General features: G+C 42.6%; 1 protein-coding gene across 1 annotated transcript in view; it reads right to left on the bottom strand.

Annotated features, from left to right (window-relative positions):
* Nucleotides 1-21,089, bottom strand: part of MACO1 (macoilin 1) — an 84,641-nt gene that overhangs the window by 10,192 nt on the left and 53,360 nt on the right. The window contains exons 7-8 of the mRNA XM_036745466.1: nt 4,061-4,219; nt 1,668-1,850 (exon numbers count right to left, since the gene is read on the bottom strand). Of these exons, the coding sequence (XP_036601361.1) occupies nt 1,668-1,850; nt 4,061-4,219 (342 nt within the window). The remainder of the gene's footprint in view (nt 1-1,667; nt 1,851-4,060; nt 4,220-21,089) is intronic.

Here is a 21,089-nt window from a genome sequence, read left to right as displayed (position 1 = left end):
CTATACAAGATCAGGAATTCTAAAGCATTCATCTCCTTTTGAAGGGGAAATGATTATTCACCAATTATTATGCATATGCAAAAACCTAAAAGAAGGCTATTAATATGCCAAAGGTTGACAAGTAAATTGCTTGTTTAATAAAACAAAGCAAAACTCAAGGAGGAATTACCGTAGAATTATACCACACAGATGCAAGTTAGGGTAGAAATTAAAAATAGAATAAATAATAATTTACACTCACACTTACATCTGCAGATTTTCATGTATTTTGTCAACAAGTATAAATAGTCCCACCTTGCAGATGGGGTAAGTGAGGCCCAGAAAACTCAGTGAGAAGTTTGTACAGTGAGCTGGAGATGAAGAAATTTGCCTTTTAATCTTCATACCTCCTTGGTGGAATGCAGACCAGTGAGACTTCAGATAGGGGATCCTCAAACATAAGAGGTCAGGTTTTTGTTGTATAGATAACTCTCTTTTTTTGCTGCTTGGCTAATTTGGCCTTAATAAAGACCTGTATTCGATTTTCCCTGCCCCTCTCCACTCATGTCCAAGCAGATGAAGGTAGTAGCAGGTGAGGAGTCTGACCAGGCCGTGGGTGGGTTGGGTGCCTACTTTATTGTAGGGCCTCCGGCCATTTGCTGTGTCTAAAAGTGGCCTCTACCTAGAGTAACTTAAAAGGGCAATTGGGGAGATCCTAAAATGAAACAAGGCGCTTCTCAAATCGAATTCTTAAGAAGCAGGTTTAACATATATGTGGATAAGACCTGGAGTAAAATTCTTAGACAATCTTTCAGGAAGGTCATCACTTGGACCACCGATTCTGAAGCAAAGAGGATGGCACAGTACAGAGGAAAAGGGCCCTGGACTTAGATTTGAGTCTTGGCTCTGAGTATATCTGTGCCCCCAGTGAGGCAAGTGACTTTAGATATGGGAGGTTCAGTTTCTTTATGTGTGAAATGGGGATGATACTGCATCAAGTGCCACTTACTTTACTGGGCTTTTCTGAGGAAAGTACTCTGTAAACCATAAATTTGCTATCGACATGTACAGGGCAGCAGTGGAAGGGATGCTAGACTTGGAGTCAGAGGCCCTGGGGGTCATTAGCACCTGGGGGACTTTGGGCAAGTTACTTGTGTATTGTGAAGGGGGTAGCTTCATCTGTCAAATGAAGGGGTGGGACCTGATGGTCTCTACATGCCCTTTCAGCGCTAAATCCAGAAGCCTCTGATCCAAACATTAGCACCACCATTCCTGTGTCAGAGGCAGCATAGTGTAATGGATAGAGCTGACACATATTGGTTTTATGACCATGAGCAAGTCACTTGACTTCTTGGGACCCCAGGTGGCAATTCTCTATGGTTACACAGTTAGAGGAGTTGTCAGCAGTTTCCATTGGTGGATCGTCCACCCTGGAGGTTTCCTACCTTGATGGAACTCTAGGTCAAAAAAAAAAAACCCACCTTAGAGCCTCATGAGGCTAGTGAACCACAGACTCATGAAAGGATTAACGTTCATCTGATCACCTAGTGCCATCAGTCGACCCCAAAGGTATTTATGCAGGCCTAGCTGTGCCCCCAACAGGCTCCCAGCACCTCAAGTTACAAGTCCTATCTTCACTTTGGGAAAGCCAGGCTCAGATCCAAGATGGCAGAGCTGGCATTGAGTACCTGGTAGCAGCAGCAAAGGCAACAGCTCGGGCAGCAGTTGCTTCTTCTAACTTCTTCCTTTTTTTCTCCTCCATTAATTGCTTTTCTACAAAGCTTCGGGCCTCCTGCTCTGCTTTCAGTTTTTTCTCCAACTGGCTGATGGTCTGCTTATCCTTTTGTTTCATTTGGACAGCGTTATGTAATCTGTGGGGAAATGAGTTTTATGGAAAGCTTTAGGATTGGAGGTACCCACTATAAAACCTGCAGATATACAATCTCTATCAGATCCAGGCCAAGTCAACAGGGAGCTCCTATAATCAATACCCCAATCTGTGTTTCCTGGACTAACATAACCATGAAACATTTGGGGGCATGAAATACATTTATGAGATCCATAAATCAAACATCTCCAGTTAAAGCCAACAGGCCACTCAGGGTAGGGGTTGGGAGATGCATTAGGGCCAAGGTTACAGGAGTAATTTTGATAATAGCACAATGCTTTTCATGTAGTGAGTACTTAAAAAGGCTTTTTCATTCATTCATTCAATACAGAGAAAGAACAGATGGGAATTTGTGAAAGTAAAGGAGCAGCTGTCTTCAGACCTGCAGAACACTAGGATTCTCAGCTGTTTACAGATCAATATCCACGGCTCCCGTGGAACCTACATTATTGTTTCAGACTCACTGAATGAGATGCATTAGAGGATACAGGAACGAAGGCACCAGCTCTGGGACTGATGAGAGAGGTGGAGAAATAATCTAAACACTCCCTTGGGATACAGAGGATACAAATTTGGGGAAAAGCTAGACAGGCATCCAGGGAAAGGAACCGATGAAGAGTCCCAGAAGCAATCCCAGTTTTTCAGAGCACCCTCAACACGGCACTGCACAGAATGTTCCCTCAAACAGAATCTGGGGTAAACTGGATGAGAAATTATGTGATATGTAAAGGCATAAACAAAACTTAATTTTTAAAAAAAAAGGTCATGCTGGAGACAAATACCTTCCTCCAGACAGACATTCTGTCGCCTACTCTGCAGACTCTCTGTGGATCCCTTTGGGCAAGTGCTTCATTCAGAGTTATTCTAATTTCGATGAAAAGCTCCAGCCTTGGCTCATGCCAACCCCTTGGTACCCAAAGTACCAAGACAGCCAGAGGGAGGCTGAGGAGGCCAGTCTGCTCACATGGCTGCTGTGATGAAGGCCACCTAAAAGCCTAACATGTGGTCATGCTGATGCCTAACACTTCACCACCACTCCCAATTTCTAAAGTTCCATGTTTTCAAATGGTTTACAAATTGCATAAATTCTTTCTGTGGGAGAAGACCATGGATCCTCTTAAGTGTAAAAATTGCCCTCCAGCTAGAGATTTTTAAAAACCAAATTGACCAAAATGAAACTTAGGGTTCTGGAAAAAAATTACTCAGGCCTTAAAAAGATTCATCCATTACTGCTCATCTCGATAAGTGAAACCAGTGAAAAGTTTGTCATTTTTTCTGAGTTCTAGAAATGGAAAATCAGCAGTCAAATGAGTTCTACAAAAGAAAGTAAGATAAATGCCAAATAGGATTTTCAAGGTTGACAGTAACTAGGGTGATTTCTTGACAGTTGTAATTCAAAAGTTCAAAAGCTCAACCTCTTCTTCCTTCCTTCCTTTCTAAACTAGACAACTTGAGCCATACTTCGTTTACAGGAAAAGAATGTGAAGCCGAACAACTGCTTCGTAGCCCTTTCTAACCCCTTCTGTCTGCACTTACTGAGTTTTATTCTTGTCTGACAGGATCACAGGCTGTTCTAATCCTGCTTGTTTTTTCTACCTTGAATCACTTCATCTATATCTTTTAAGATCCATTTACATTTCTAATGTTTGTTATTTTTAAAAGCCCCCAAAATATTTCTTGACATTGCTATAACATAATTTGTCTAGCCATTCCCCAAATGTTGGATAGATCGTTTCAAACTTTTTGCTATTACAAATAAAGATGTTGCACATACATTTATAGAGAGGGGTTATTTTTCTATTTTTAATAACATTTTTCAGTCATCTTGATGCAATTGGTAGATCAAAGGGTATGATCACTTTCAGAACTATTAGCTCAACTTATTTTCAACCAAGGTAAAATAACCCCACAAATCACACATGACATTATGGGCAAAATAAAATGTCTTAAGAAAAGAATTTGTTTGGCTTTGGGGGAAAAAATTGGCAGATTCTACACATGTTATACATGCGACAATCTCCATCAGTATTAAAATGAATGAAAGAAATACCCAAAACCTTTTAAAGAAAACACTTTACTAATGACTCTATCTTTCCTCCACTTGGTTCCTTGGACCACAAACATCTTGGCTGCCGGCCTTGGAGGACAAGTGCGTTTGGCCAGGCCTGGCGCTAGTCTGCAGTGAGAGCCTACTTGTTCTGGAGCAGTTCATTCTCTTGTCGGAGCTGGCCGATTTCCGAGCGAATCCCTCGCTCTGTGCTCGTCAGGGAGCTGATCTGACTGCGGAGCTCCTGTTCCACCTGCCTGCTGGCCTGCAGGTCAGCCTTTAACTTTTTAATATCTTGTTCCAACCTAAGAGAAGAAAAAACAGGTGAGAGAGATGGGGCTTTTGCTGTGGTGTATACGCTGGGCTCTTGGGAAACTCTACGGGCTCCTGCTGGAGTGAGTCGGGCACTGAACTTGGGCAGTGGTTAGGACCTCAGTCCACAATCACATCTTTAAAAGATGGGTCTCAGCCATTTTCTGTGGAAGGATTTTGGTCTTTAGAACCGGAAGAAGCTTAGAGCTCACTTAATCTTATAGTTCACTTTAGGGAAAAGTAAACTAAGGCCTAGTGGTATCCCAGGTTTAGAATCAGAATTGCTGGGTTCAAATTCCAGCTCCTTTATCTAAGAGCTTCTGGGTCTTAGACAAGTCACTTAATTAATTTTTTGGGGCTTCTCCAAGGCCTCTTCTAAATCCTATGACCCTAAAAGAGATTAAGGGTCTTGTTCAGGACATATGGATTTTAAAGTGCAGAGCCAGGATTCGAACCTAAGCCCCGACTCCAAATCCGAGTCTCTTTTCACTACTCTACGAGGGCTGCTTCTGTTTTCCCTCAAAGTCTTATGATCATAGAAGGGGATGGGTTGAGGGAAAAGATAGGAGTTGCTGCGAGAGTATAAGTTGGGAAGGTACCTCTATAGTAGGACTCCCCATGGACCTTGAGGAAGGGGCTGTAGAAATGTCAACACTTTGTAGGACTACCAGGTAAGGCTTTGAGATCCACCAATATGTCATGACCTACTGGTTCATGTCAATAAAGAAAGCCACCTAAAAGATTATAAAAATTCCTTGAGACAATCTCCTAAGGTTGATAGAACCAGGGTAAATAATGTTTATGCTGGTATTTATGACTGTAGCAGAAAACCTCATTTAAGTCAGTTTTAAAAATTAATAATAAAAAACCATAAGTGCAAAATAAGATACTTGCCTCTACTTATTTCTTAAATGGTAAGGCTCCTTAAGGGTAGGCCATGCCACCCATCCAACATTCCAATTCTTTTGTATAACAAAGATTTCAATTCAACAAATGTTTACCTTGTGTAATACTGTGTGGGACACAAAAATAATGTACATTACAGGTCCTGCCCTCAAGGGATTTACAAACTTGTCAGGATCTGATAGAGATATGAATGCAATGCCTTAAATAAGCAGTCAAGGAAGTGCATGATTGCGCGATAAATGTAATGGTAAGGACAACAAATACTGTAGAAATTAGTTTGGAAGGACAAGAACGCAATGTGTAATGAGGTCAAGAGCAGCAAGGAGAGGGTGTCCCTGAGCTCACATGTAAAAGACGGGTGGGATTTAGGAAAGGTGGGAAAGAGAGGGGGAAGGACAAACTAGGAAAAGGGAAAAACACTATCAAAGGCTGAGGCAGGGCTACCCAGAGTCCACTGAGGGCAACAGAATGGAGACCAGTCTAGTTAGAAGAGAGGAGTCTGCATGGCAGAGAAGAGGAAGAAGGACCAGGGTTTAATAGCATAAAGGATGCTCTTTAGAATAGAATGTATAGTTATGAAAGAGAGAGAAAGAAAGACTGAGAGAAGGGGGGGGGGAGAGAGGGAAGGAAGGAGAGAGAGGGAGAGAGAGAAGGAAATTCAGTTACCAAATATATTCATTTAGTTCAATAAATATGTATTAAAAGTCTACTATAAGCAAAGCCCTGTGCTAAATACTGGATGTTACGTTGTCGATTTATCTACCTACCTATCACTGTTAGAATTTAACACCTTTACATGCTTTAAGTCCTTGTTTGAAACAATGCCTTTTAAGACCAGAATAGGGAAAGGGAAATCAAGACTCCTCCGCCCTTCTAGCTAAGGGCCCTGACGGTGTGCAGATGGCACAGCACAGAAGAAAGCTGGATTTGGAGAGAGAGGACCTGGTTTCAAATCCAGGCCCTCTCATTACCTGTGTGACTTGAGGAAATTACCTAATCACTCCAGGCCCCAGTCTCATTTTCCTCATCAGTAAAGTGAGGAGGCTGGATTTGTTTTAGCTCTAAATCTACACTCCTCTAACAGTCTAGGATCTAAATAATCTGACTCAGTGAAGTACACAAAGACCCTGAAATGGGTCTAGAACAGCACATTAATTTGCATCTTAGGTGCATGCATTCGCCCAGGAAACAGATCCTACGTACGTCATGTTTTTGAAGGCAGCCACTGAGAATGAGAAAATTAAATCTGCAGACATTTGATATTATGAGCACATCTACCATTATTTTTACATAAACTACATTTTAAACCCAATTTTTATTTCCTATGAAAAGACAGCATAACAAGTTATTAATTTCAAATAAAATATATTTGACCTTTTGAAAAAAAAAAAAGACTAACAAACTTCCAACAGCAGCAGCACAAAGTGTAACTGGGAAGTGGCGGCCCCTAGAGGGCAGGGCAGAATCCCGAGTGATCCCAGTCATTTTAAAAGTCTCCTGGGAGATGAGGGTTGGGCTTTATCATTTTTATGGCTGTTGCTTTATTGTGCCGCAGCTCCACGGCTTTCATTGTGCTAGCAGGTGGAAATATTTACACACTGAGTTTTAGATGAGTTATTTCAATTAGTAAAGGGCAGTGAATCCACCCACTCAGGCTCATTATGGACATTTTTCACCCAGGTAAAAGCCACTTGTCTTCCTGAGGTTGTGCTTTAACCCTCTGGTGAAGGAGGGTCAGGGTTTTTCTAGGTAAAATGTTAAGAGGTAATTTAGGTGGAGAGCAACGGGACCCATTCTGATTAAAGACTATCACAGAGGTTAACAAGAATCTTCAAACGTATTCCTGGAATTTCATTAAAATGTCTATAGTTATAGCCCAAGTTGGATGCAAGTGCTGGGGGTGAAAGTGAATCAAACAAGGAAGTCTGAAGATCCTTAAAACTAAGTCTGAAAACCCTTACGACTAATTTCAGTAAATCAAGCAAAGGCTCCATTGCCCATCCACCTGGGCTGACAAGCTGTTTGTCCAGAACTCCTAGACATCTGGCTGGGTTGAGGCACGGAGCTTTGCTGAGAAAGCTACGATCCTTCCAGAGGTACACAGCCTCTACTTTCCTGGACACTTTGCAAAGGTTTAGTTAGTCTTGGAACCAAACAAATTTCCTTCTTGCCCTGGTTCTTGTGGAACCAGTTTTCCTGACAAACAACTGTAAAGGATGTCATCTCCATCTTAGAGTCTGGTAGTGTCCATCCTAAAACCATGGGCTGCCTTCCACAGGACAGTGGGCTGCTGAGGTGATCATTCTTGGTCCCTTTGCCAGGAAACGTTTAAAAGACAGTATTTGTCTCCCAAGAAGGCATGGTGAAACCACCACTGAAGTGCAGAAAATTAGTCAACCAAGCAGCATGAAGCAAGCCGTATGTGTGGGCCAGTTATGGCCCCACTCCCAGGCAAAGCCTTCCCAGCTCTGCTTCCAGCTCCCTTCTTCCGTCAGCCACCCCCACCCACTCATTAGTGCTCTGTCCCACACTTCTGCCCATCGATGTAGTGTCAACACTTGCTCTAAATTGTCTATCACAAATTCAAAAGAATCTGGCAAGAAGATTCATGTGAAGGTATACATAGCTTATGATTATTAGAATTTTCATACAATTTTCATTCCTTAACATAAAGATATGAAGCTCTAATGGTGAAATTTTTAGCCATCATTAAGTTTGAATGGGAGGTGGAAGTATGCCATCACACTGCCCTACCCAAAAAGTACTATGGACTGACATCATGTGGGTATAAAAATCTGAAGTGGGCACCTCCTTTACTAACTTAAGCAAGTGAAAATATTTTAGCTGATATGGGCAATGTTTCTGTAGAAGTTTCTCAAAATATGTTAGAGCTGGAAGGGGCCTTAGAAGCCAGCTGTTTATGCCCCATCTTAAAAAGGAGCAGAGTGAAGCCAAGAGAGAGGAAAGGCCTTGCCAGGGATACCCAGCGACTCCCAGAGGGCAGTTCTCTCCACCGTCCTACGCATATGCCATACCTACACGTCCTGGTTATAGATATGCACATGGATACTGACACAGCACAACATGGTGCTGGAAAGAGCACAGGGCTTAGAGCCAAAGGAGGGGAGCCTGAACCTCAGCTCTGTGGCCTCAAGCAGATCGCTTCTCTCTGGACCACAGGATCTTCTTCTGTAAAATAATCTCTAAGGTCTTTCCAAGTCCACACCCTGTGCCTATGGTCTTGGGATTTAACAGGAAGAAGGAATTATCAGGTTAAGAAACTCTCTCCGTGTAGGTTGGCACCTTCTCTGAAATTTAAGTCTGAGCTCCCGGAACACTGAGAGGAAAAAGGAGTCACCAACAGTCACAGTGTTAGCGTGTGTCATAGGCAGGACTCAAACCCAGGTCTTCTTGGCTTCGAGGCCAATCAGATACCTATCCACTACACCACACTGCCCTACCTCTGTCCCTCCCCCCATGTGTGTATGGGAGCACAGAAGTAGGCGTGTGTGTGTCTATGCATATATGCGCACGCACACGTGTGTGCTTTAAGGTTTGGGGGCCTTTTTTTTTTTTTTTACAACAACCTGTGGGCTAAATAGTGCAAATATCATTTTCCCCACCCTTGCAGATGAAGAAGCTGAGACCTGGGCAGTTTAAATGAGTTTTACGCGGTCACTCGACTAGACACAGGCTCAGGTTCAGGGCCAAGCCCAGAATCCTTCACTACACCACACACTGTCTTTAACCAATAGGGCTCTAGTGACCATTCTCCTTAGCTGAACTATCAGAAGCAAAGACTCACCCATGTCAACTTTAGAAAACTGGTGATTTGTGCACCTCAGAGTATGCGCAGAATGAGTCTTGAGCTTCTAGCAGGGGCTTCCCTGGGAAGCAAGCCCTCCAGGAAACAGAGGCGCGCTGGAAAGTCATTTGGGTTTCCACACTAGATGATTCTAAGAAGCTAGCAGGTACTTTCAAGGTTTCAACACAAAACAAACAACAGTAAAAAAACTGTTCTATTTATATCTGGTACCCACCCACCATTGCTTTTAGGTGTATTCTCTAAACATTGGCAAAAACAACTCATTTTTACATTGTGGGAGTCTTATGGGAGCCCAAGTAAATGGTCTGGAAGCTACAGACACTTCTGCTTTTTGGTTCTACTAGTTAAATAAGCCACACTAGCTAAGTTACCAGAGATAACTTCAGCTCTAGAGAGGCAGCATTTACAAAAAAGTACCACAACCACCTGCTCACAGAGAGTCTGGAAAGCAGCAGCTATAAGTTTGCATTGCAAAACAGCTCGGTTCATAAATAGGGTAATTAAGATGGATGTAGACACAGGGCTGAACAATAATTGTGAAAAGGAACCTACGGCCTTGAGGCCACATGTGGCCCTCTAGGTCCTCAAGTGCAGTCCTATAGATTCCCCACCCCTGAATAACCTAGTATTTTTAGCCTGGCATATGAAGCCTTCCAACAATCTAGTTCTAACCAGCCTTCTCAGGCTCTTCTCCTCAATACTGCCTCTAAGGAAATCCTCTGCCCCAATCTAATTTTTACCCAAACGCAACTTTGTTCTTTCTTGTCTTCAGTAAGTGCTTAATATTTGCGGACTGACTTAGCCCCCGGCCATGCCACTATTTGCTTGTCTGTATCCATCTTTCAAGGCCCAGCTAAAATCTGACCTCCATGCAATATGAATGTTCATGGAGTGCCTGAGCATCTATTCCATGTAAAGCCCAGCTTCCCTGACTACTCCAGACTAACATTTCTTCTTCGGCATCACAGCACATCCGTCTCTGCTATTCAGTGGCATTTACAATATGCTGCTCTGGACTGCGGGGCTGTTCTGTGTGGATGTCTCAGGCTCCCATTAAACCGCACGGTAAAATGAAGGCACCTTTCCTTGACTTAGAGCTAGAAGAGATCTTAGATCATGTACAAGTGAGGAACCTGAGGCCCCAGAAAGGTTTAAGTGGCATGTCCAAAGTCACATAGGTAGTAGTAAAGTTGGATAATGGCAAAATGTAACTCGGATCCTCTGCCTCCAAATCCATGATGCCTCCAAGATGACTTCTAAATTTCTTTCCAGCTCTGATATTCTATGAATCTCATAACTCTATGCAAAAAAGTATCAACATTCATGGAATATAAGGACCTGGAATGATCTGTCAAAGTTTTTTGGCTCTGAATGGCAGCTATGATAGAAGACCCACGTATAAGAGCATTTGCATCCTCAGAAAGCAAATCCACATGGAAAGGGGAAGCAACTGCTTTGTCTTAGTACCTAATTCCACTATGGTGCTTAAGTCTGAATTAATCATGCAAGACAAGACTTGTTAGGGGACTCAACAGCTGTTTTTGCAGAAAGCTCTGGGCCATAAATCATGACTATCTAAGGAATTCTGTTTCCATGTGAAACATGGCTTTGCTCCCTTTTAGGTAATTTATACTGGAGACATGCTGAAACTTACAAGATTCATAGGAAAAAACACCCTAACAACTAAGTATTCACCAGATGTGTTGTTCATAAAACCAGGCTTCAAATCAGTCATGTCCCAGAGAACTTACTTTGCTGCCTGAAAACTGTTCCAGAAATACCTAAATCAAGTTGCCTAAAGTATGAATTTACTCAATTTGCTTACAAGGCACAAGTGTCCAAAAATAAACACCCTGCTGGCCTAATTACAAAATAAAGCTGTATTACAAAGGGACTCAGGTCTCTGCTTTACAATCTGCTAAATACAAAAGCTAACAAATTAAGTCTTAATCGAGGAAAAGCAGAGGAGAAGGAAAAAGGTGTCATGGGACCTTCAGTCTGTTTCTACCCAACTGGTCTTTTGGTGTAGAAATGAAATCTACATTTTAGCCCTTCATGAGTGACATTAATGGCCAAGCTACAACACCTTATAACAGCTGCCAACAAAGCCCTGCCGGCTCCAGCTCTGTACAGGGTGAAAAAAGCAGTACTTGTGTGGGTGCTGGAAGTAATGCCTGGAAGCCAAGGATCTTTAGTCTTAACCTGACTTCCTTTTAGTAGACGCATCTGAACAGTTAGAAAAACTAATGAGTCCTTATGCCACATTAATAGTCTAGTGTTCAAATGAGGGAGAGGACAGTCCCATGGACTCTAGGCTGGTTGGATACTCCTGGAGTGCTGCGTGCTCAGTTCTGGGCGGCATTGAGGAGGGATGCTGACCACCTGGAGGCTGAGGAGATGATGAGGGGAACTGAAACCATTACATATGGGGATCAGGTGAAGTGGGGAAGATGTTTAGGTTAGACAGGAAAGGACTTTTTGGAGGGGAGGGGAGTGGGGAGAAAAGATTGAAATAGCTATCTTAAGACATTTAAAGGATTATCATGTGAAGGAGGAAACATTTATTTTGCTCTGATCCCCGGGGCAGTACCAGAAGCAACAGGGTTAAAGCTTCAGGGAGAGTTTTCAGCTCCATGGAATTTCTTTTCCCTTTCTCTGACCGCCTTCAAAAGGTTGTCTACAACAGGTGCCTCTACTTGCCTCCTTAACTATTTACAACCCTCTGACCTGATCATTCCATTGCTCCCCTCCAAAGTTACCAATGATCTCTTAATTGCCAAATCTAATGGCCTTTTCTCGGTCATCATCCTTCCTGACCTCTTTGCTGCTCTGACAATGTCAATTACCCTTTTCTGGACACCTTCTTCTCTCTAGGTTTTCATGACACTGCTCTCTTCTGGTTCTCCTCCTTCCTGTCTGACCACACCTCTGTTTCCTTCGCTGGATCTTCATTCACATCATGTCTCATAACAGTAGGAGTTCCCCTAAGACTCGGCCCTGGGTATTTCACCTGGTGGTCTCCTCAGCTCCCGTGGTTTCAATGATTATCTCGATGCAGATGACTCCCAGATCTATTTCTGCCCAGCCATCATCTCCAGTTTTGCATCTCGAACTGCCTACTAAACACCCTGAACTGGACATCTCTCAGATGCCTTAAACTGAACATGTCCCAAACTGAACATATTCTCTTTTTCCTACTCTGCTCTTCCTAACCTCCTCGTTCCTGCCAAGGGTACCACCACCTTCCCAGTCCCCAGGATCAAAAACTCACTGCCGTCCTTGACTCTTCACTCCCGTGTTCTCCCCCAACCCCCACATCCAATCTACTGATAAGCCCTATGGACTCTACCTTTGTAACATTTGCTGCAGATGGCCCCTTCTCTCCTCTGGTACCACCTCCAGCCTGGTGCAGGCCTTCATCTCTTCAAACCTGTTCTGTTATAATAGCCTGCTGGTGGGCCTACCAGCTTCAAGTCTCTCCCCACTCCAAACCACCCTCCACTCAGCTGTCAGATGGATCTCCCTAAAGTGCAGGTCTGATGGAGTCATACCTCCAACCCCACCCCCACTCAATTAAACTCCATTGGCTTCCTATTGCTTCCAGGATCAAACAGGAAACCCCCTTTTACAGAGAGAGCTTTTAGAACCCTCCATAACCTGGCCCCCTCCTACCTTTCTAGTCTTCTTATGTTTGACTTCCCTCTTAAACAATTCAGTGACTGGCCCTCCTGGCTGAGCATTTCTGCTTTCCTGGCATCCGTGGAGTCTCAGCCAAAATAGCTCCTTCTAGAGGAAGCCTTGCCCAGTTTTCTGTAACCATCTTGCCTTCTCCCAATCTATCCTGTACGGCTTCTGTTTGCACACAGCTGTGGGCCTGTCATCTCTCCTTCAGGAGCTCCTTGAGGGCAGGGGCTGTCTCCGCCTTACCTTCTGTGTATCCCCAGCGCTTAGCACAAAGTTCTGGCATGTAGTGAGCAGGCGCTCAATAACACTAGCTCACTGACTAGAAAGAGCTCAGTAACAATCAGAATGGAGTAGGCTCCTCAGTGCAGGGAGCTCCAGCTCTGGGGAATCTGTGCTTCCATGCGGTGAGTACCAAGGCCACTTCGGATTAGAAGGTACTTTGCAGCTTGTATCCAGGATCACAATTATCTGTGGATAGGCCTCATTTCCCTTATTCAGCCGTGTGAGGCTGAGCATGAGAGCCAGAGAAGCTATGTGGCACAATGGGAAGGGCAAAGGTCTTGGAGACAGAAGACTCAGCTGCCAGACCCACTTCTGACATTTACTAGTTAGTTACAAGACCAATGTCTGTGAGCCTGCATCTCCATCTGTAGAATGGGAAGGATACTTGGGCAGCCTGTAAGGGGCGTTACGGGAGAAGCACTAAGTAATCTGTTAAAGTGCTATAGAAACGTGAGCTCTTCTTGATGGTTACACCATCACGAAGCAATCTGCACTCCATAAATACCCTAAGAGAAGCCCACTTGCCTGCTTCCTTGGCACTCTGAATCAGCTCCTTGGTTTGCCCTTTGTCTATGGAGGAAGTTTCAGATGATATCTAAAAACCTCAGGGAAAATCCAACTTTCAGCTAAATTCTCAGGGGCATTAGTCGCTCTAGAAAAGAGAAATTTAACTTTTGAGGTGGCTGTGGAAAACATCAGGTCTTTAACCTTCAGCAGCAAAGTAGCTGCCATTCATCAGTTTCTTGAGATCGAAGCCTAGAACCTGTGACATCTGTTGCTGTCTCTCTTTGGAAACCATCGCTTGGCCATCACCCTTGCTCTAGGGATGCTGACTAGCTTAGCAATAAAACTATGCAGGGGACAACACAGGGAAGTGGGAGAGAAATTCGGAGACTCTAATCTCCCTCCTACCAACCAATAGTCTTAGCAGTTTTGTCCCAGATTAGGAGTAGCCAAGTCTTTGGGCCAGCAATTCAACGGGGAAAGGCCTTGGGTAGGCACGGCCAGTTCAAGGGAAGGATCCCACGTGGCCCAAGCTATCCCCCACTATTATTTCCATCCACCCGCCACAGTTCTGAGCCTGACTCTCAAGTGGTTTGACAAAGACAGAAAAATAGCAGCTTCCATTTCTTTGCTATTTCCAAAAACATTTTCTTCATAACAACCTTGTGAGATGAGGTTTTTCCCCATGCATCCATCTGCCACCTTGGTCACTTTGCACAGGCTATCAATCCTTGGCATCTGGAATGAACTCCCTCCTCCCCTTACCTCAGCCAATCCCTAGCTTCTATCACAGCAAAGCCAGAGGCCACATGTGCTCCAGATGAGGCCTTTCCTGACCTTCCCAGTTGTTAGTGGAGCCTGCTTCTTAAGATCACACTGCTTTTTTGATCCAAGACTTTTCATTTCTGTCTTTGCATCCTCAGCCCCTTGCAGAGAGCAGGCAATCAATTTAAGTCTACAAAAATTCATTAAGTGAGGCTATACCATGTATTATAGGAGAAAGAGCACTGGATTTGATGTCACAAGACTTCCACTCAAATCCTGACGAGCCCCTTTCTAGCTGTGTGAGTACCTGGGCTTAGTGACTTGGACTTCAGCCTCCTCATCTATAAAACCAGGCAGCTGCATTAGGTACCTTCTAGGGTCCCCTCCAGTTCTAACAGTCTATGCTGTAGAAGAGATTCATGCTTTAGACCAAAGATTGAACGAGATGGGCTTCAAGATCCTTCCTAATATTACAGGTCTCTAATTCTGTGATTCCATGAAATGCAAAGGGTCCCAAAGATGATGGCAGAGTCAGCACTCAAATTCTGCTCTTCAGAGTCTAAGTCAAAATGGTCTTTCTACTATACAAAGTTACCTCTCAAGAAAAAAAAACCAAAAACAAAAAAAAACTCCCCAAAGTCTCCCCGCCACCTCCAAAAAGGAAAAAAAAAAGCTTTATAAAAAAACCACATGCACATTTTGCACATTTGTCTGGAAGAAGAGAAAGAGAGAGAAGAGAGCAATGATGGGTCTAGGTCCAGTCCTTCCCCATTAATATAGTATAGCTTGTTAGATTGCTAGCTATCATGTAGTGGATACAGTTGTTGGTCAGATGGGACATAAAGTGAGTAAATTTAAACCAAGAGGGAAGGAAGAGTATCTGCAAAGTGACAGGGCTAGAGGGCTGGGTAAAAGCACTCAATTCCTGGAGAATATTCTGAGAGGGAGATGAGAAGTTAAGGACAAATTGTATGTATTTCCCAATTTTTCCTACTGGATAATCATTTGGTCCGACAGATGGCAAGCTTTCTACAAGGCCTCCAAAATTCTAAATAATCGGGTCAGATTGTCAGAGCTGGAAGGAACTTGAGACCACAGGATATCAGAGCTGGAAGGATCTCAGAACCAGGTAAATCACTTCCCTTTACAGTTGAGTAAAAGAATCTCAAAGAAATTAGATGAGCAATACTTAGATAACTAGTTAGTGGCTAGCAGAGCTGGGCCTAGAGTCCAGTTTTTATTCTTCCAAATGAAGTGGCCTTTCCATTATACTATGTTGCCAGGCATATAATCTATTTCAACACTTTCAAGGTAAATCAAACATCTAGTTTTGGAGGGAGGTCTTATTTAGGGACCTTTACTTGAAAGAGGAACCAAAGCTTGCTCCAAGCTTGAACTGGTGGGAAGAATGGCCAGGAAGGCCCCTGGGTGATATACAAAAGCTGAAACATGTTTGTGCTGCCAGGCAGAGTATTCAGCCACTGCCCTCCTTGAACTGGCAGCGTCAGTAACAACGAAAGATCCAGATCCCTCTTCCTTAGGGCACTTCCCTTCACAGGCACTCCCTCACATTCATTAGTCATAAATCTCTATCCCTTCTGCCTCAGAAGCTGAGCTGACTCATGGCTCACCACACCAAGCTTCGTACTAAGAACATTTAAATTTCACTACAATTGCCTTCTCAAGACAACTTCTTACTATTGCAAAAGCTTGATCTGTAAGACTGAGTCATTATGTACTCAGGACAGAGTTGCTCTTGACCTGTGTCCAAACAGCACTTCATGAATATGAAACGAGAGGCCTCCAAAAGGTGGGGACTAGCCCTGGTCACAAAGTTGGTCAGGGGCAAGGCCAGGACAAGCACTCGTGTTTCCTGACTGTAAGTCTAGTAGGCCTATTCAACTACATTGCATTTAAACACTACTATCACCCACCCCTCCTTCCTATCTGGACAAAGACAGGTTTTCAAGGGGCTTGGTGAAAACCCATTAAGGCTAGAGCTTCAAAATAGCAACACATTTAAGATGACAGAATGAAGCAGCCATGCTAGTTATTAAAACGTTCTACTTCTATTTAATATCTCACTTGAGGATGTTGTGTTACGGTGCCCAACTAGAGCAGGAATAAACAGAGATTTCACTCGTACATATTAGAAGCTACAAGTAAGGTACAACAGGTGAAACCTGTAGGTGGCTAGGATATTAAGGCGACTTGAAAAGCATCTAGTTCTACTGCCTCATTATACAGGTGAGAAGACTGAGGCACGGAGAGGTTGAAGGACTTGCCCAGGATCATAAAGGTAATAAGAGCACAATTAGGAATGAAGCCAAGGCTCTCTGACTCCAACACAGAAGCATTCTTTCCAGTGCCCAACAGAAAGTCTTATTCTGAAAACTGATCATGGCCTGGAAGAGCACCCAAAGGCTATGCTGGTAGAGCACAAGCCTTGGTCTAACTTGTTAGACTGACGATCAGTCCAATTTCACAGAGGCCTTCACCAACACATTGGCAACCAGGCTTTTTTTTGCCACAAGAATTCATGAAAAGTGTACTAGGATCTATACAGATGGAGGTAATACCCACATGAACGAAGTCATGGATCCTTGAAGGAAGTGAATTACATTGTGCACACACCCTCACACACACAAACACACAGAGCATGTGTATAGATGCACTGCTAGACAAACATTTTTTTAAAAAGGGTTTTGGGGACTGCAAAAAATAAAGAAATCTGTATGTCAGTCCACATTTCCAAATAATTTGAAAGTACCTGTGCCCAAGAGAACATATTTTATCTCACTTAGACAGTAGCCTCTAAGGAAAACAATTTTCCTAAGTCCATAAGGTATGGTTCTTTAAAACAGTCATTTTGTCAGCTATAAATCATGGCAAAGACAGATAACTAATTTATTGCAGACAGCTGATATCTTAGTATAGCACAGAGGGAAATTCATCAGGAAAGTTGAAAAGATGACTTTATAATCACCAAATATAAGAGATCAAATTTAGAGGTGAAACCTTCCAACACAGCTTCAAAATGCTTCCAAATTCCACTGAGGACAAAGAAATCTATGTACAATTCCTTGTGAAGAAAAGGTTGGAATAGATGGACTCACAAGCCCTTTTATTCTGCCATGATGGAGGAAGAATGGTGGATACACATAACCCCACATGTGTAGTCTGATACCCTGTTCATTTCAGATGACAATGCCGGCAAACCCTTTCCATGTGCAGTAAGGAAACGGGAGGGAAAGGAAGGGAAGTGGGACTGAAGACTCCCTAAGATTTCTAATGGTTTTCCTTGTGCCAGCTGCCAGATGATGAACAGCCATCAAGCAGCACAATTAAACATGAAATTTTTCCACTTGTCTGTCTTATAAAGTAGTCCAAAAAAGGGGAAGTCCAAGACTTTCATATTCAATTTCCAAACATCTCAGGAAATACTGGAGAAAGCTACCTCCTAACAGAATAGTAAGATATTCTTTATTTCTAGGGAACATTCTATAGCAGGATCCAAGAGCCAAGACATGGTTTAACTCTTTCAAATATGTCCCATTCTTACCATTCCCATAACCACAATTTTAGGTTAACTCCCAGATCTTGTCTGGCCCCCTTCAACCACTTCCCCCAGAGGTCTCAAAGTCTGCACACTCTGCCAGATTACGCTTCCTAATACACTATGTAAAACCTTTCAATGGTCCCCTTACACAGCTTTTCTTATGAAGAATAAATCACCCCATGCTTGTATTCAAAACTCTTCACAATCTGACTCCATGGATTTACTCACTCTATTCTTTATCCCAGACACACATACACTCATTCTATCTCCACCTGTTGACATGTGACCCTCATTCAAGGAAGGCTCAGGTCAAATGTTCCCATGGTTCTCTCCCTGACCCCTGAAGTCAGAAAGGCTCTTTCTTCACCTTTGCTCATGATCTTTAAAGTGGCCATACTAGAGTCCCTTCTGGTTCTATGTGTCGGTGTACATGTCCCATCAGCCTCAATACCCTACACAGTTCTCGGGGGTACTAGTTGTTAGGTATCTCTGCATTGCTCCAACATTAAAAGCACTAAGCTTGTAGCCAGCCTTGGAAGTATCAATAAAGATTTTCTGAATGAGTAAATCCTTTACAAACTGGACCAGGGTGCTTTTTCATTGGTTAACACAGAGCATTTCTAACTCCAGAGGTTTCTGAATCACTCAGAGAGACTTAGGGCCTTGTATTTTAACAGAATATTTTATATTCTCTCTTACTATACCTGCTGTTGTTTCTTACCTTGATCTAAGAACAGGAAGAACTTGATCACAGAAAGAATTGGGATTTTCTTACTTCCACTTAGTAAGGAACATGAGAACCTAATGTCCCTTGATGATTTAATAAGCTTTTTTAATATAATATTAAAATCAGCACATGGCCTTCCCTTTTCAATTAGACACATCGTCATTTAATGACTATAGCTCCCGATTATGTCCATAATATGTTTATAGTTTACAAAACAGTGTCCTCACAACCACCCAGTGAAATAGGAAGAGAAGGACCAAGGTCCCCATTTTATCAATGAGGAAACAGAGAGGTGCAGGATCTCTCCTTTGGTAGCCCAGACCCTAAGCATCAGAGCCAGGGTGGACACCCAGGCTTTCTGACGCTAGCTAGATACCCAGAGCTCTTTGCACCATGCCACACTGCACCTCATTCATGGGCAGAACCTCAAGTTTAGAACCCGGAGATATACTAAGAGGCAGATTATGTATTCCTGGCTCTTGTTGATGGAGTTTATAGTCTGAAAGAGGAATATACCACAAATAACCCTAATACACAGTAGTACTCAACAAATGCCTTTTTAAAAGGGGCTGAGCTCCCAAAGGGGAAAGGTAATTTCTAATAATGGTGGGGAGTGAAAGACTTGTGGTTCTAGAAACCATAGCTTCTTGTTTTTTGTAAGACAGAAACTGTTTTTGCCTCCTTTACATCTAAAGTTACAATACATCCCCCTTTGAGGAAAAAGTGATCAACCAGCAGGGACTCCCACATCCCTTAGGTGAACCAAGGAGTGTTGCCTTAACGCTGCCTGAAATCACTTGAGAGTACAAAAGCAACTTGGTGAATCTGTGCCAACAGCATTACCAGTTCACAAGGGGAAGACAGCCGGGAGAATGTTCTTAGTATCTGTCCCTTTAGTTCAGTATCACCTTTTTTCAAAAGGAATTTAAAATTACAAAACAAACATGAGATTGTCATTGAAAGAGGAATGACAGGATCAGAAAATGACCGTTTATACAGCTTAATTCACTTTACAGATTATTTTAACATAAATATATTCTGTATAGATCCTTGTAACATATAATAGTAAAAAGAGCCAACAGAGATAATAGCGCCTACATTTTGCAAAGTGTTTTACAAATATTATCGCATTTGAACCTCATGTAAGGCAGTCAAATATTGTCATCCTCATTTTCCAGCTGAGGACGTAAAGTGCCTTGGGTATGGTGCTCTGACATGACAGTGCAGTGCCCTCTTATTCATGGGATAGAACATATTTTATAGCATGCATGCAGATTTACACAATCATTTGTAAACCATTTTCCTTTCTATGAATCAAAACCTCTTACCTAAGTTGAGTCCTGGAAATGAGCTAGAGACTTTGGAAGGGCTAGTTACCTTTAATCTACTTGGGCAAGCAATGTTTAGCAAAGTACCAAAAGAATTCTCCAGTTCCATAGAACTCTTTTTAGATAAATGAATGCTTCTCCCTAAGGAACACAGGGTATTCTCAGTCTTAGAAATGACTTTCCCAAAGCTTCTTGAGATGAGGCCTAGAAGAGATCCTTTTCCAAGAAGCCTTCCTAGATAACCATAATTCAGAATAACTTCTTCATTTATCTTATAAGACTTTTCAGGTCTTTAATTCAGTCTCAGACACTTCCCAGCTGTGTGGCCCTGGGCAAGTCATTTAACCTCTATCTGCCTCAGTTTCTTCATTTGTTAAATGAGCATAGTGACAGGGTTGTTGTTAGCACCAAATGAGATAATCTTTGTAAAGCTCTTAGCAGGTGCCTGGTACATAGTAGGTGCTACGTGCTTATCCCTTCCAGTTACCTTTTCCTTATCTTTCCTCCCCTTATCAGTCAACAAAGATCTATTAACCACCAATTCTTTGCCAGGCACTGTGCCTATATTTATTTGTTTTTATGACTTACATCTCCCTACTAAGTTATAAGTTCCTTGATAATGAATATTCTCTTATTTAATGTATCTTCTGTATTACTTGGTAAATATAAGTAGTCACAGAAGCTTTTAAATGGAAGTTCAAAGACAGGAATAAAGAAAAAGATAAAACAGCACAGTCCCTGCCTTTAATAAACTTACAATCTGGAGTGGTGACACTTCCAACAGATCCATGATCTAATCAGGATGGGCTACACCTGTCAGGTCATAACATCTCCACCTCGTCATCCTCTCAACTCTTGTCCAAGCCTTCCCATAAATCCTCCACTGAGGATTTACCCAAGATAGTAGAAGACTTCTATGGTTCTTTTGACATTTTGTGGATATCAGTACAAGACTCAGGTTGTCTTAGGGGATCCCTCGTTCTTGCTGCATCACTAGCCCATTCCCTTTTCCATTCACGTATGTCCTTGACGATGTTTTTATGCATTTCTTGTGTACTTGGTAAATTGATACAATCTTCTCACACCTACAGTGTGCATGCTAAAACAGTAACACAAATAATCAAAATACACTATGTAGTAACTACAAGATGTAAGAAGTATTCTACCTAGAGCTTACAAAGAAGTTTGCATGGCAGAACAGGCTGGAATAGAAGTAAGGATAAGGATAAGGAAATCATGAAGGTAACTAGGAGGATGTTGAAATTGTGAAGAAAGTCTGATA

Source organism: Trichosurus vulpecula, chromosome 2 (genome assembly GCF_011100635.1).
Source record: "Trichosurus vulpecula isolate mTriVul1 chromosome 2, mTriVul1.pri, whole genome shotgun sequence".
Taxonomy (NCBI): domain Eukaryota; kingdom Metazoa; phylum Chordata; class Mammalia; order Diprotodontia; family Phalangeridae; genus Trichosurus; species Trichosurus vulpecula.
This window is presented reverse-complemented; position numbering and strand designations above follow the sequence as displayed.